This window comes from Mustela lutreola, chromosome 15 (assembly GCF_030435805.1).
Source record: "Mustela lutreola isolate mMusLut2 chromosome 15, mMusLut2.pri, whole genome shotgun sequence".
NCBI classification, from domain to species: Eukaryota; Metazoa; Chordata; class Mammalia; order Carnivora; family Mustelidae; genus Mustela; species Mustela lutreola.
Window position 1 is genome coordinate 48,302,416 of NC_081304.1, and position 16,759 is coordinate 48,319,174.

At 44.3% G+C, this 16,759-nt stretch overlaps 1 protein-coding gene across 3 annotated transcripts in view; it reads right to left on the reverse strand.

Annotated features, from left to right (window-relative positions):
• Window positions 1-5,656: 5,656 nt before the first annotated feature.
• Window positions 5,657-16,759, reverse strand: part of PRPSAP2 (phosphoribosyl pyrophosphate synthetase associated protein 2) — a 49,120-nt gene continuing 38,017 nt past the window's right edge. For all 3 annotated transcript variants that reach the window (XM_059148240.1, XM_059148238.1, XM_059148239.1), the window contains 3 exons: window positions 14,232-14,302; window positions 9,499-9,645; window positions 5,657-6,410 (listed from right to left, as the gene is read on the reverse strand). In XM_059148240.1, the coding sequence (XP_059004223.1) occupies window positions 6,252-6,410; window positions 9,499-9,645; window positions 14,232-14,302 (377 nt within the window). In that variant the 3' untranslated portion in view covers window positions 5,657-6,251. The remainder of the gene's footprint in view (window positions 6,411-9,498; window positions 9,646-14,231; window positions 14,303-16,759) is intronic.

The following is a 16,759-nucleotide window of genomic DNA, read 5'->3' on the forward strand; positions in this document are numbered from 1 at the left end:
GTATTTTTGTCTTAGTCCATTTTGTCCTATATTACTTATGCTACACGTTTTCTTTTTGGTTGCTATTTGCATGGAATATCTTTTTCTGTCCTTTCACTTTCAATCTGTTTGTGTCTTTGGATCTAAAGTGAGTCTTTTGCAGACAGCATACAGTTGTATTGTGTTCTTTTTATCCATTCTGTCAATTCCTCTTTTTGTCTGCCAATCCTTTTTACTTGATTATTTAATTCATTTACATTTAAAGTAGTTAATGTTAAGGACTTCTGTCATTTTGCTATTGATTTTCTGTATGCCTTATACCTTTTCTGTTGCCTCATTTCCTTCTTTTGTGCCTAATTTATTTTTTGTACTAAAACACTGAAATTCATTTCCAATTTCATTTGATATATATTCTATGACTATTTTCTTCATGGTTACCATTGGGATTGTATTTAATAACCTAAGGTTATGACACACTAATTTCAATTTATACCAGGTTAACTTCAATAATATACAAAAATTCTGCTTGACAACTTTATTTATGCCCCCTTTTCAGTTGTTATTAGAAAACTAAATCTTTGTTTTGTTCCACAAAACAAACTTTTAAATGGATTAGCCTCTTATGTTGAAAACATAAAGCAAGGTTACACACTGATGTTATAATACTAGCTTTTAGACTAATAATTTTTAAATATATTTCTCTTATATTATGTAGAAAGGAGTTAGAAGCCATTGCTACAATAATAGTAACTTTTATATTACTTATGTATTTGCCTTTATTAAGATCTTTAGTTTTTTGTGCAGCTCCGGTTGCTATCCAGTGTTCCTTCATTTCACCGTGGAGGAGCCTCTGATTATTTCTCGCAGAGCAGGTCTAGTGGTAATAAACTCTGTCTGTGTTTGTTTACCCAGGATTGTTTCTGTTTCTCCCTCACTTTTGAGGGACAGTTTTGTCAGATGTAAGATTCTTGTTGACATTTTTTTGTTTTAGCACTTTTTGTTTCAGCTCATCGCTTTCTGAATTCCAAAGTTTCCATAAGAAATCTGATAATCTTGGGGCAGCCAGGTGGTTCAGTTGGTTGAACATCTGCCTTTGGTTCAGGTCATGATACCAGGGTCCTGGGATCGAGCCCCATGTCAGGGGAGCTTGTCGGGGAGCCTTTTCCCTCTCTTTGCCTGCTGCTCTGCCTGCTTGTGCTCTCCCTCTCTTTCTCTCAAATAAATAAATTAGTTAGTTAAATATTTATTTTTTAAAGATTGTATTTATTTGACAGACAGAGCCCACAAGTAATCAGAGAGGCAGGCAGGGAGAGAGGAGGAAGCAGCCTCCCCAATGAGCAGAGAGCCCGATGCAGGGCTCGATCCCAAGACCCTGAGACCATGACCCGAGCCGAAGGCGGAGGCTTTAACCCACTGAGCCACCCAGGCGCCCCTAAATACTTTTTAAAAAATCCGATAACTTACTGAGAATCCCTTGTATGTGACTCATTTCTTCTCTCTTGCTGCTTTCAAGATTCTCTGTCTGATTTCTTAAAGTTGGATTATAATGTAATGTATTTTGGTGTCCCTGAGTTCATCTCATTTGGAATTCATATTCATGTCTTTCATAAAATGTTGATGTTTTTAGCCACTGTTTATTCAAATATTCTCTCTACCCCTTTTCCTCTCTTCTCCTTCAGGAGGAGGTCTCCCACAACGTGTATGTTGACCCACTTAATGCAGTCACAGAAGTCCATTAGGCTCTGTTTCTTTTTCTTCAATCTTCCTTCTGTTCCTTGGATTTAGTTCCATTTTATCTTTAAGTTCACGCAATCCTCTGCCTGCTCAAATGGGCCTTTGAATCCCTCTAGTGAATTTGTCATTTTAGTTGTACTTTCGGAATTTGGGGGGGTTTCTTTTTAGGTTTTCTGTTTATTGATCTCTCTGCTTTGCTCGTACATTATTTTCTTGTTCCCCACATCTGTTTTTTTGTCTTGTTTTGGGTTTTCTGGTTTGTTTAGTTTTTTGAGCACCTTTAAGACAGTCACTTTAAAGTCTGTCTAGGGGGTGCCTGGGTGGCTCAGTGGGTTAAAGCCTCTGCCTTCGGCTCAGGTCATGATCCCAGCGTCCTGGGATCGAGCCCCACAGGGGACTCTCTGCCCAGCAGGGAGTCAGCTTCCATTGCTCTCTCTCTGCCTGCCTCTCTGCCTACTTGTGATGTCTGTCAAATAAATAAAATCTTAACAACAACAAAAAAAAATCTGTCTAGTAGATCTACCATCAGGTCTTTTTCCAAAACCATTTCTATTGATTTTTCCCCTTTGAATTGTGGTAATCCTGGAACTCAGGTGCTCTCCCTTTCCCAGTATTTATTATAGTCGTTGTAGTAGTGGTAGTAGTGTAGTAATAGTGGCAGCAGCAGCAGTAGCAGTAGTAGTAGTAGTTATTGTAGACTGTCTCTGTGCCAAGGCTCAACCTGAGGGATAAGTTCTGGGCCTGCACATCTGGGTAAGTTTCTAATTTTCCCTGTATATGCAGTTGCTTCTGAATGTCCTAGTCTTTAAAGTCTGGCTCCCAAAAGGGGGAAAATGAGAAAATTGGGGGTGCGGGTAGGGAGTAAGGAGACCAGCCTTTAAATCTCCCAGAATTCTCATCAGTTGGAGGGGTAGGGCTTGCAACAAGGGAAGGAAGTTCAATCCCAGTGGCTGCCAGGCTCTTTTTATCTCTGTGATCGGAAACAGCCATCAGCTGTCAGAGCACAGATCTCCACTATTTGGAGGACAGGGTCCTTTTTGCCCACCCTAGCACTCACAAGCTGGGTAGGTGGCTCAGGAATATGGGTACAGCTGCCTGCCCTGAGTCTGGGAGTCTGTGTGTGTGGGGGGGGTGGTGTGTGTGCAGGTATCAGCAGCTGTACTAAGAGCTCAATTTGGCTAAAATTAACAATTTACTGTTCAAGACTCCCCGTGGAGGTTGCAAACTTTTGATAGACATCGGAGTTCCAAAATCATCAAATCTTATCCCAGAAATTGTCTAGGAGACAGATTCCTGGTGCTTCCCACTCTATTGTCTTCCCCAAATCCTGTTTGGTTCATTTTTATTATTTTTATTGATATTCTCTATTTGGTGAGCCATCTTTCTCCTGATTACCTTTAAAGATTCTTTGGGCATATTTAAAAATCATTGATTTAAAATCATCAGTAAATCTAATATCTGCCCTTCCTCAAAGATGGTTTCTATCAAGTTCTTTTCCTATGTGTGGGCCCAGCCCTGTTTGTTTACATGCCTCAGAATTTTTGTTGTTAAAATCTGGGCATTTTTAATATTATAATGTGGGAAGTCTGGAAATCAGACTCTCTTCCTTCCCCAGGGTTTATTGCTGCTTGTAGCTGTCTGGTAGCTTTTCTGGACTAAGTTTTGTAAAGCCTGTATTCTTTGCTGTGTATGGTAACTGACGATCTCTGTTCAGTCAACTGAATGGGGTCATCCCAGGCTTCCTTAAGCCTGAAAACAAAAGAAAAAAGAAAAGGGGGGGAAAAAAAGAGGAAGGATGAAAGGGAGGGAAGGAGGGAGGGAAAATAACCCAGACTGCAGAGGGACTGCATATCTCATGACATGCCTTCAGCATTCACCTGGGTAGACCACAGCTCTACTTCAGCCCTCACTTCCTGCTTGCACAGAGCCTGCTGCAGAGCTGCCAGAGGTGAGAGCTTACGGCTTTCTGGAGTCTTTTGTGAGCATGTCCTCAACTCGGTGCAATCCCACACCCTTCATATCCCCAGGAATGTGTGCGAGCTTTTCAAAACCCTTTCCCCCTGACGTATCTCATTCCCTAGCCTTTCTCCCAAGCCTTTTTTTTTTTTTTAAGATTTTATTTATTCATTTGACAGAGATCACAAGTAGGCAGAGAGGCAGGCAGAGAGAGAGGAAGGGAAGCAGGCTCCCTGCTGAGCAGAGAGCCCGATGCGGGGCTCGATCCCAGGACCCTGAGATCATGACCTGCACCGAACTGAGCCACCCAGGCACCCCTCTCCCAAGCTTTTAGTGGTTTCATTGTTTGCCCCAAGAAGAGTGGCTAATACATTTGCCTTTACATTTTTTCAACCATTGTCCCTCTACTCTTTGGAGTTTGGAATCGGGTAAAATTAAGACAAGTCCTTTGAGTCAGTCCTTCAAGCAGCCAATAGACAGGTCCAAACAAGTAACTAATTCTGAGAACAGTATTCTACTCCCACTGGTACAAGGAACATCTGCCAGGAATGCAGGTTTTTATCTTCCAGGCTGCCAGGAAACACTAAACGAGTGGGGCCAGGGCAAGTTAAAGTGCCACAAAGCAATCTTGTCAAGATTCAGATATTTTTATTATTATTGTTTTGCCTTTTTTTTCTCCCCTTAACTGACCATTTACTTGGTTGCTGTAAACTATGGATAACTTTCTAGAGTCCCAATACAGTTGATTATGTTTTTGCCCATTGATTCTCTCCTTTTATGAAGGAAGAGACTTTTGGAGTTCCCCATTCCACCATCCTCGTAGACGTCTGCCAGCTTATTCATTTGGAAGTAAAAGGAAAACATGGTTAATTTCAAGAGTCTCAGAAAGCAAAGAAAACCATGCTCGCAACGTAGAAAGGAGAGAGCTTATTTTAAGGTCACACAGTTCTAAGCAAGAGTTAATGTCCGACGTTAACAGTGCAGACTTCTACCTTGATCAGATCTGAGCATTACTTTAGGGAATTAACAAAATATGTTTCTTTCATGAACCTGCAGGAGCCCAACCACCAAAGGCTGTGTGGCTGAGATCGCACAGCAGGAGGGGTCTGGACACTGCTGGGTGTGATGAGCACAGAGAGGTGAGCAGGGGACCGTCTGGTACTGGGGGCAGCTGCCGGAAGCAGATCCTCAGCACTCCTGCACGCGCGGGGCCCCAGACCTGCTCTAGAGCAAGTCGTCAAGAAACCCAGATATGGCAAAAAGTAAGTGACCGATCTTAATTTTGTGCTAAGTCACTTGCGATTTTATTCCAGATTCTAACACAGGCAGAAACCACAGGCTCAAGTGTGTTTGGAAGAAAAAAAATAGTCCTGGGGCTCCTGGCTGGCTCTTGATCTTGGGGTCGTGAGTTCAAGACCCACACTGGGGGTGACGTTTATTTGAAAACAAAACGAAAAATCTTTGCCTCCGTGAATTTGATGGGAGTGCCATTGCAGGACCTCCGTGGGAGAACATGCCAGCCTAATTCCCCGGACCCCAGCGTTCCCGAGCCTGGTACAAGTGTCACAGTCAGGTTCTGAGTTCTGCACTCTGAACCGCAGCACAGGCAGTTCTTGCTGCTGGACATGAACAAAGATGTTATCACTTGCCCTCCGCGACCATCCCCAGCATCTCGTCTTCTAAGGCATGCAGAGGTAGCACTGTGCTCAGCGCATGGCTGTGCTACCGAACAGGGAGCCAAACAAAGCCATGCCAAGACGCAGGCGGCAGCGCACACCAACCCGCTGACCTGCCCCCCGGGGCTCGCAGCCTGCGCCTCCAACTCCTCTCCTGCCACAGCCAAGTGATCACGCGTCAGACACGTGCAGGTCCTGGACAAACAGAACGGGAGACATTACACCCCTGGGAAGCTACCGTGCCACTGTGACAAGCCACAGAAGACAAAACGCCACAAGCGGACCCGACACTTGGACACTCACAGCACGTGTACCGTGTATTCAGTGTTCATTTTATTTTAGTTATAAAACAACGGCCCGGACACAAAGTTTTAAAAAAACCACACACAATGTAAGTTTCGTATTACTTCTTTTGTTGCGGAAAATAAATAACGGTCAGGTAATAGTCGTTTGCCTATGCATGTCTATAAAAGCGTTTCTAAAAATGTCACTTGCTGGGATTCGACGGGATCATCTTTTTGGCTTCTCAGTGGCAGCTATGACACAGTATACAGATCATATGATTTCATGACTTTTTTAAGCACTTAGGCTCCAGCAACTTTGGGAAAAGCTGTCTGTGGGCTTAAAAATCTTACTCCAGCTTATTGTTGAAATAGTTCGGCTATAAACAACCAGGTTGTTAATTCATTTAGGAGGAGAATATAGTTTTTCTTTTATAAAAATTGCCCAAAAAACTCACAAATACCTAAACCGACATAAAAAGTTGGTCTATCTTTGTAGGAATCAACAAAAAGGAAGGAACAAAGCACAGATGGCCCCTGGGTAGTACACTGCATCAGGCATGACCTCTCACAGTACTGTCTGTTTCCAGTTTGGCCCTCCGGAGTTTTAAGAAAGGAAAGCTGTTCAGTCATCTAAACCTATGTTTCTGAAAAGGTAGGACATGGACTCCCCATTGTGAATCCGACGGATGGCTTCTGAGAGGATCATGCTGATGTCCACGGTTTTAATTTTGGGGCATTGGAGCTTCTGGATTTCATGTGGAATTGTATTGGTGACCACCACCTGCAAATCAAGAGGACAAAGATCCAAGAACATCAGAGAACCAGGCAGCTTCCTGGCCGGATCTAAAAATCCCATATATTCTCAAATCTCTGTGGTTCTGCTCGACAGGACAGAACTGCTTGCCTCTCTGCCTACTTGTAATCTCTGTCTGTCAAATTAATAAATAAATAAATCTTTTAAAAAAATCTACAGAAAAAAAAAAAAAAGAAAATAAAGATATGCCTCCTAACCACAAAAAAAAAAAAAATCTATAGAGACAGAAAGCAGATTAGTGGGTGTGTAAGGCTGAGTGGACTGGAAAGAAATGGGGAGGGAGTGGACTGCTAATGAGAATCGGGGCTTTTTTCTGGGGGGATGAGAATGGGGGCTGCACAATTCTGCGAGTACACTAAAAACCAGTGAATCTTATACTTTCAAAGGGTGAACTATATGTGAATTATATCTCAATAAAACGGTTTCTCTTAAAATTAAAACCTGATAAAAATCAAAGAAAGACAAGCACTTTCCAGCAGCTACAAATGGAAAAAAAAATAAATAAAAATACTCAGCCGTCTTTAACAAAACAGGGGATGGGAATGATTGTTTAATTTTATTTATAATCTATACTCCCTACTTCCAAAATAAGCCTCACGACTGCTTATGATAAGGACGCGCACACACGAGACGGGTGACACAGAGAAGGACAGTCAGGATTGTTCCAAACCAGCACGAGGGACATGAAAGCCTAGACTCATCCGATCCTTGTAACTCTTGTTTTTGTATCTGATATTCCTGGCAACTGAGGCAACAACGGACACGTGAAGGGTCACGTAAATTATCAGGGCCCGTAAAAGAGAACAGTTCCCAAATTCCACAACAACAGAGCAGAACCACTACCCGCCAGTATCAAACACGGGCCTTTTGGCACCCCTCCCAGAGAATTGGCAGGAGGGGCGACCCCAGGGTAGGGCTGCTGCGCCTGAGCTCCGTGCCCCGTGCTCCCCTGTAAGGGCCGGTTTTTCACACGTCAACCCCCCCTCACTGGGGCATGGATCTTCCACGCCTATTCTAACCACGTATTAGAAGTACCAGCTTGAGGGAAGTCTGGGTGGCTCAGTCGGTTAAGTGTCTGCCTTCGGCTCATGTCATGATCCCAGGGTCCTGGGATTGAGACCCGTATTGGGCTCTCTGCTCAGCGCGGAGCCTGCTTCTCCCCTGCTTCTCCCTCTCCCTCTACCCCTCCCTCTGCTTGTGTGCGCTCTCTCTCCGTCAAATAAATAAATAAATAAATAAATAAATAAATAAATAAAATCGTGCCAGTTTTATTGAGATATAATTCACGGATCACCCAGTCAGCCATTTAAAGCGTATGCTTCAAAAGTGTTCAGGACACTCGGAGCTGGGTTTTGCACATCCCCCAAAAAGAGACCCTGCACCCCTTTGCTGTCACTCCTCATCTCACCCCTTCCCAAAGACCTGGCAACCACTAGCCTACTGCTTTATGGATGTCTATTCTGCACATTTCATTTAAGTTATTTGCTAAAACAAACCACAAACCCCACTTCCAATCCTGGTTCATCAGCCCCAAGCACTACGGGTTCGTACTCCAGAATAGGAGGACGGCAGCCTCCCCGCCTCTCCCCGCTTCCACCTCCTGCCTGGGGGCTCTGCTGTTGCCCCGCCCGGCTTACCCTATAAGCTTACAGGAAAAACCTGAGCTTCCTAACCAGAGTAAACACAGAAACCCCGCTGATTTATTTTTTACTTTTACTTTTTAAAGATTTTATTTATTTGAGAGAGACAGATAGAGAGCAGGGAGGAAAGGGAGATGCAGATTCCCCACCAAGCAGGGAGCCTGACTCGGGGCTCGATCCTGGGTCCCAGATCATGACCTGAGCAGAAGGCAGGCGCTTTAACCAATGGAGCCACCCAGGTGCCCCAGAAGCCTGGTGTAGCCACTAGTCACTGGCCTGACTCCTTTCCTGGGTATTGGTATAAGGCCCCTCTCAAGACACAAGGACGCCCACCCACAAAGGCAGCCTCCCCCTCAAGACTCCGGTGGCCAGACTCCGGTGCACTTGCGTCCGTTTCTGCGGCTTTTATGTCTCCTCTCCAAAGTCCACTCTGCTCCCACAGGCCCCCCACATTCCTGTGGCTTGCTCGCTCAAATATGCCCGCACATAGCGCCCGTGGGAACCATGTGGACAGCCCATGAGAGCTGCTACCTCGGGCCTGAAGACCTCTCCGTGTACTCAGTATGGGAGTTCTGTATCTGGTTTGTGGCCCTGAACGTCCTTCACGTGTTCTTGGCCCCTAGGATTATCTGTCCCGCTGAGTAAGGAAGCTGGGTGATCCTGGCCACACCAGCCTGGCCTCCGTCTGTGAGAAGGCACCTTGAGCCCATTAACACAGGGCCAGGCTCAAGATCGACCGCTGAAGAGAAGAGTGTGGGACTTGGAAAAGTAAAAGGAGTCTGAGCCATGTACGATTCAATACTCAGGAATTTACAGGACAGAACACCACCATTTCTTAAAAGAGATTAAAAATGTGATTTCTGCGGTCGAAGTGGACAAGCAGATAAGCCGGCTGACCTGGCGGTGGGGGGCAGACAAAGCAGGGGGAGTAAACCGGGATGGTCTTGTTCCAGCCTCAAGGGAGCCACAGGCAGCTTGGGAAAACTACGCTGTGTGCCTTCTTCCCAGTTTCATACCACAGGCATCTGTCTGTCCCAGCGAGAGAGCCGGGCTTTGCCATCATAAAGGCTAAGCCTACTAGCTGTGTGACCTTAAGAAGTCCCTTAACCTTTCTGAGGCAGGGCTTCCTGTCTTTCTAAAAGGGGTGCGGACGGAGAACCTGCAGGCCTGTGATGGAGTCTGAGGGTCAGGGAGGGGGTAGTGTGCATGGTACCGTGTGTCACGCGCCCCATTTACGAGTTAGTAAAACTATTACCATGGGCAAAAGACAGGCTTCCGGGCCTTGAAACGCAAACATAACCCACATTGTGAATCCATTCTTAACAACAAAATAACGCCTTCCTGCCACTTGCTCTAACTGGGACCGGGAGGCACACAGGTGCCAGGGCAGCTGTGCCCAGAGCCGTAGCCGTTACCTCGTCGATGGCAGACTCTTCGATCAGCCGGGGAGCATCTGATGACAACAAGCCGTGAGTCGCCATCACAAAGATCTTATATGCGCCCCTTTCCTTCAGGGTCTCTGCCGCGGCGAGGAAGCTGTCCACGTCATCGATGATGTCATCCTGTCAAGTTATGGAGGGAACAGAAGGTGCATAACCATGGGGGCAAAGGCGGGTTCACAAAATCCAGAAAAACAAAGGGTGTCATTCCCCTCCAGCAGACCTGCGGCCCCATCTAACATGGGGGTACAGGGACACAGCAGGTCACTGTGCTCCCGACACATTCCCTGCAGGCCTCTTGGCCACATTGAGGGCTGCCTGGGGCTGCCATCTCCACATTATCCCTTGTGGGTCTGGAACTGTTTCCTCAGTGGGCAAAGGCTCCAGAAATGTTCGCTGAAGGTCTTTTGTTTTTAAAAGATTTTATTTATTTGACAGAGAAGAGAATGGCAGAGGGTGAGGGAGAAGGAGACTCCCCATGGGGCATGGAGTCCCATGCAAGACTGGATCCCAGGAATCCCGGGTCATGGCCTGAGCCGAAGGTAGACACTTAACTGACTGAGCCGCCCAAGCATCCCATGAAGGGTTTTTGTTTTGGGGTTTTTTTTTTTTAAAGATTTTATTTATTTATTTGACAGAGAGAGATCTCAAGTAGGTAGAGAGGCAGGCAGAAAGAGAGGAGGAAGCAGGCTCCCTGCTGAGCAGAGAGCCCGATGTGGGGCTCAATCCCAGAACCCTGAGATCATGACCTGAGCTGAAGGCAGAGGCTTAACTCACTGAGCCACCCAGGTGCCCCGGGTTTTTGTTTTTTTAAAATGCATAACAAAACTGCCAGAGAGTGCTAGGCTCTAGCTAATCCTTTCCTCTTTTCCTCTTGGTTTTCCTTATTTTCCACATGTTCTCCTCTGGGCACATGGGAAATATGCTTACTTACCTACTGCTTTAAAATGGAAAAGACGATTAATGGTGTTTTAACAAAATACAGAGTCCGGTGGTTTCCCACCTAGGTGCCACGGGCTCCCAGTGTGACAGGGTAGAAAATATATATATTGGTCTCCACCCCAGGCTCCTGGCAGAGAGTTCCTAAAACCCTTGTAAATTTCTAAGTGATGAGGAGAACACTAAGAACATCTTTTGTTCTACTATTTGTCTCTGACCCTGTCCCTGACATGGGGCTCCTAAAACCCCTGTAAATTCCTAAGTGATAATAGCGCCAGGGGCATCTTTTATTCTGATGAGGTAACTCCCGGTGGGATCCTGAATGAGGGCTTGTCACCAGAAAGACCATGCCATGAGGAGAAGTTTGGGATTTCCATCCTCCAACGCCCATTCTCCAGAGAGGGGAGGAGGCTGGAATCGGAGTTAATGATCTATCGTGCCTATGTGATGAAACCTCCATAAAAACCCCAAAAGTACAGAGTTTGGAGAGTTTCCGGACTGGTGAACACATCCACGTACTGGGATGGTGACATACCCCAACTCCAAGGGGACAGAATATTCTGTCCTCTGGACAACCCCAGACCTCGCCCTATGTATCTCCTCATTGGTATCCCTTATGACATCCTTTAATAAACTAGTCCATACAAGTGTTCTGTGAGCTGCTGAATTCTGTGAGCCGCTCTAGCAAATTAATGCAGCCTGAAGGGGTCACGGGAACCTCTGCTTTGTAGCCAAATCATACAGAAGCTGCGCATAACCCAAGGCCGTACATGCAAATGGTATCGGAAGTAGGGTGGAAGTCTTGTGGGACTGACCCTTAACCCGCAGGGCTCTGACACTAGCTCTGGGTGGACAGTGTCAGTACTGAGTTAAATTGGGGCACCTGGTGGCTCAGTGGGCTAAGCATCTGCCTTCGGCTCAGGTCATGATTTTGGGGTCCTGGGATGGAGCCCCACATCGGGCTCCCACACACTCTTTCTCTGCACACACCCCCATGCTTGCTCTCTCAAATAAAAGCTTAAACAAACAAACAAACAAAAAAGACCTCAGTTAACTTGTAGGACAACTTACTGGTAAGAAACTGGTATCACAGAGAAAAACCCCACACGTTTGTGTGAGCTGTAAAGGGGATATGCAGTACAGAGACACAGGAAGTGGAAAACACAGTCTTTCCTATCACACCCAGGCTACCAAAGTTATTTTAAGCCCACTAGGGTATCAAGCATAGGCTAGACTTGAATAAGTATTCACGCATTTATTTTATATATATATTAAATATGTATTACATAATATATATTATCTTATAATAATATATATTATTCCTTTCATGTGTATACCGGTATTACCAGGATCAAAGAAGAAAAATGTAGGTATTACTTTAAAAGTGTTACTGGCAAAATGGTACAATCACTCGGAAACAGAGTTGGACGGGTTCTTATAAAACTGTGTTCGCAATCATTGCGCAAGCCACCACTCGCACCTTTGACCATTTAGCCCAGAAAAAGTAAAACTCTGTTCACACAAAAACCTATACACAAATGTGCACAGCAGTTTATTTCTAGTAGCAGAAAACCGGAAACAATTCAGATGTCCTGCAGTGGTTCAACCGACGTGCCTGGAAAACAGCGTGGCCTAAAAAGATGTGTTACTATATGTAACCACTTAACCACTTGGCTGGATCCCCAGGGAAGCATGCTAAGTGAAAAAAAAAAAAAATCAATCTTAAAGGCTGACTGACTGTATTCTCCACTTGTATGACTTTCTCGAAGTCACCATTATAAAGGCAGAGGACAGGTCAGCCACCGCCACAAGTTAGGCATCAGGGGGGCAAAGGAGGAACCCGGAGATGAAGGAGTAGCATGAAGGAACCTGGCAGTGATGGCGTCGCTCCGTATCTGACCGTGGTGGTGGTTATACAAAGCTCCATGTGTGATAAGCCTGCACACGTCTCCACGCACACATGTCATACCAGGGCTACTGGGAGCAGCTGCGTGGGTGGTGGCAACCTCCATTTCCAGACTGTGTTACTGCACCACAGTTAAGCAAGGAGGAGGAAGCCGGATCAAGGAACCCAAGACTTCCCTGTACGATTTGGGGGAGGGGAGGGCCTACTTCCTATGAATCAAAATTACTTCAAAATAAAAAGGGTTTTGTTTTCTTTTTTCTTTTTTTTTTTTTTTTTTTTTTTTTTTTAAAAGATTTTATTTATTTATTTGTCAGAGAGAGGAGTGAGAGTGAGCACAAGCAGACAGAATGGTAGGCAGAGGCAGAGGGAGAAGCAGGCTCCTGGCTGAGCAAGGAGCCTGATGTGGGACTCGATCCCAGGACGCTAGGATCATGACCTGAGCCGAAGGCAGCCGCTTAACCAGCTGAGCCACCCAGGCGTCCCTTTTTTTTTTTTTTTTTTTTTTTTTTTTTTTTTTAATGCAGTAGAAAGGGGGCAAAGGCATTACTGAATTCACAGCATCTCATTATGACAGATTTTGTTAAATAAGGAAGAAATTCAGGAGCAGCTATTATTCTAGAAGATGACATCAGAGACTATGAACTCAAAAGATTTTGTGGATTCAGAAATTCACAAGCATGGGACGCCTGGGTGGCTCAGTGGGTTGAGCCGCTGCCTTCGGCTCGGGTCATGATCTCAGGGTCCTGGGACCGGGTCCCACATCCGGCTCTCTGCTCGGCAGGGGGCCTGCTTCCCTTCCTCTCTCTCTGTGATCTCTTCCCTTCCTCTCTCCTACTGTGATCTCTCTCTGTCAAATAAATAAATAAGATCTTAAAAAAAAAAAAAAGGAAATTCACAAGCAAAACCTCAAGCACTGGGGAGAGCGAGGGGCCTCCACCATGGAGTCTTGGTGAACTGGAGCGACCACTGTGGAAACAGGCTGGCACCAGTCAGGGAAGTTGGAAATGTGTGTGCCTTCTGACCCAACCGCCCCACTCCCAGGAACCCAAGAAAGTTGTACACGTATGGTCCAGAAAACAGGCATAAGACTGTGCAGAGCCAGTATTATCTGGAAAGAGAGAAACTGTACATTCACTGCCTGGAGAGCGGAACAGGTAGGCCGTGTCACGGTTGTACCAGAAACAGAACACAATGTGCAACCACATGTTACTACATGGAGAAATCCCAAACCAGCACTGAAGGGAAGTCATAAAGTATACAAAGACTTCATTATACAAACAGCAAGAACATGAAAAACAGAACCACCTAGCGTTTAGGGATATGTACGCTCATGGCAGAATGTAACAGCAAGTAAGGGCATGCACGGTGACTTTCGGGTTGCTGACAACCTCTCGGGGGAGGAGAAGGAAGAAAGACGAGGGAAGAGCCAAGGTGGCCTCATGGGGACAGGACCACGTTCTGTTTCCAAGCGGAGCAATGGGGTACACACACGTGTTTGTATTATTGTTGTTTTAATGATATCGGCATTAAATGTACTCCTTTTGAGCACTGGTTTTGGGAAGGGCAAGAGAATGTGTGTTTTAAACAGTTACCAATTTTGCACCCTACCTTTATCGCAAAACAATTTCCTGTGGTATGACAAACAGCTGCAAACATTTAGTAAAACTAAGGAGTTAGTATAATTTCTTAATAAACTAGTGATAACAATTTTCAGCTTGGGGACCAAAGTAAACATTTAGCACAAGGTATCAAATTAAAGGAGACTTACCTGGCCACACGGCTATCCCCACACCATTAACAAGTAATTCAAAAGAATAACAATGGCAAATACAACAATGACTAATAAGAAGAGAGATCTACATACCACAATGATGGCGATCCTTCCTCCAACATCGCCAACAACTGTGATTGGGGGCTTTTCCTTAGGAATCAGCACTGGTCAGAATAAAACACACACACAAAAATCTCTATATTAAAGCCTTTAAAAAGTTAATGTCTCATGATAAAAAGGGCCAGAAACTAGAAATGGATAGAAACTTCCTCAACCTGAAGGGCAACTATGAAAAACTCACAGCTGACATCCTACTTAATGAAAGACTGAAAATTTCCTCCTAACATCTGGAACAAGCCAGGGATGCCTGCTCTCACCACTGCTACTCAACACGATACTGGATGCACTAGCCACAGTAATTAGGCAAGAAAAAAAAATAAAAGGGATCCAGATCGGACAGAAAGAAGTAAAGCTATCTCTACTAGCAAATGACATGATCCTACCTATAAAAAAACACCAAAGAATCCACAAAGAACTACCAAAGCTAACCCACCAATTCACCAGAGCTACAAGGTAACACACAAAAATCAGTTGTTTCTACACATGAGCAATGAAGAAGAAATTAGGAAAACAACTCTACTTGTAAAAGCAGTGAAAAGAATAAAATCCCTAAAAATAAATTTAACCAAAGAGGTGAAAGACCTGTACACTGAAACTATAAAACACTGCTGAAAGAAATTAAAGAAAACATAAATAAATGGAAAGGCATCCCATGTTCATGGATCAAAGCATTAATACTGGTAAGATGGCAATGCTCCCCAAAGTGATCTACAGATTCAATGCAATCCTTACCAGAATCCCAATTGCTTTCCTGGCAGAAACGACCTGACCCCAAAATCCTAAAATACAGAAATAAAAGGGACCCCAAATGGCCAGAAAAATCTTTTAAAAAGAAAGAATAAAGATGCAGGACTCACACTTCCCTATTTCAGAATTTATTACAAGGCAATTAATCAAATGTGGTACCTGCATAAACATGGAGATAAGCACATCAATGAAACAGAACCAAGTGTCCATAAATAAACCCAAACATCTACAATCGATTCTTCCCCCAGCTTTCTTGATATGTCATTGACATATAACACTGTGTACAACATAATGATTTGATACACGTACATATTGCAAAATGATTACCACAATAAGATGAGTTAACATACCCATCACTTCACATAATTACCATTTTGTGTGTGTGCAGTGAGGATGTTTAAGATCTACTCTCTTAGAGTGACCTGGGTGGCTCCATCAGTTAAGCATCTACCTTTGGTTCAGGTCATGATTCGGGGTCCTGGGATCAAGCCCCGCAACAGGCTCCCTGCTCAGCAGGGAGTCTGCTTCTCCCTCTGCCTGCCTCTCTCCAGTTTGTGCTCTCACTCTCTCAAATAAATGAGTAAAAAAAAAAATTTTTTTTTAATTTGACAGAGAGGTCACAAGTAGACAGAGAGGCAGGCAGAGTGAGAGGGGAGAAGCAGGCTCGCCGCTGAGCAGAGAGCCCGATGTGGGGCTCGATCCCAGGACCCTGGGATCATGACCTGAGCTGAAGGCGGAGGCTTTAATCCACTGAGCCACCCAGGCCCCCCAAATGAGTAAAATTTTAAAAAAAGAAAAAAATCTACTCTTAGTAACTTTCAAGTAAATAATATAGTATTATTAACTACAGCGACTATGATGCACATTAGAGTCCCCAGAAGCTGTTCATTTTATAACTCCGTTTCATCCATCACCCCCAGGACCTCTCAACTACCATTCCATTGTCTGTTTCTGTGAGTTCGACCTTTCCTTTAGCTTCTACATGTCAGTGACACCATACAGTATCTGTCCTTCTCTGACTTATTTCACTTAGCACAACATCCTCAGAGTCCATCCATGTTGCCATAAATGGCAGGATTTCCTTCTGACAGCTGAATAATACTCCACTATATATATATACACATTTTCTTTAACCATTCAACCACTGAGGGACACTTAGAATTGATTTTTGACAAGAGTGTCAAGGCCATTCGATGGGGAAAGGAAACAGTTTTTAACAAGTGGTGCTGGGAAAACCGGATATCCACATATAAAAGAATGAAGTTGTACTCTTACCTCACACCATATTGAAAAATTAACTCGAAATGGATTAAAGACCTAAAAATAAGAGCTAAAGCTATAAAACTCTTAAGTAGAAAACATGGGAGTAAATTCTCATGACCTTGGATTTGGCAAAGGATTCTTAGCTAAGACACCAAAAGACAAGCAATAGACTGAAAAACAGGTAAAAATGGATTTCATCAAAATTAAAAGCTTCCATGCACCAAAGGACACCATCAGGAAAGTGAAGACAAACTACACAATGAAAGAAAACATACATATCTGCAACTAAGAGTCGAGTGTCCAGAATATGTAAAGAACTCCTACAACTCAACTATAAAATGACAAACAACTCAATTAAAAAATAAGCAAAAAATCTGAACAGAAATTTCTCCCAAGAAGATACACAAATGGACAAGCACATGAAAAGATGAAACATCATGAGCCATTAGGGAAATGCAGGTCAAAACTGTAACAAAGTATCCTTCAACCCA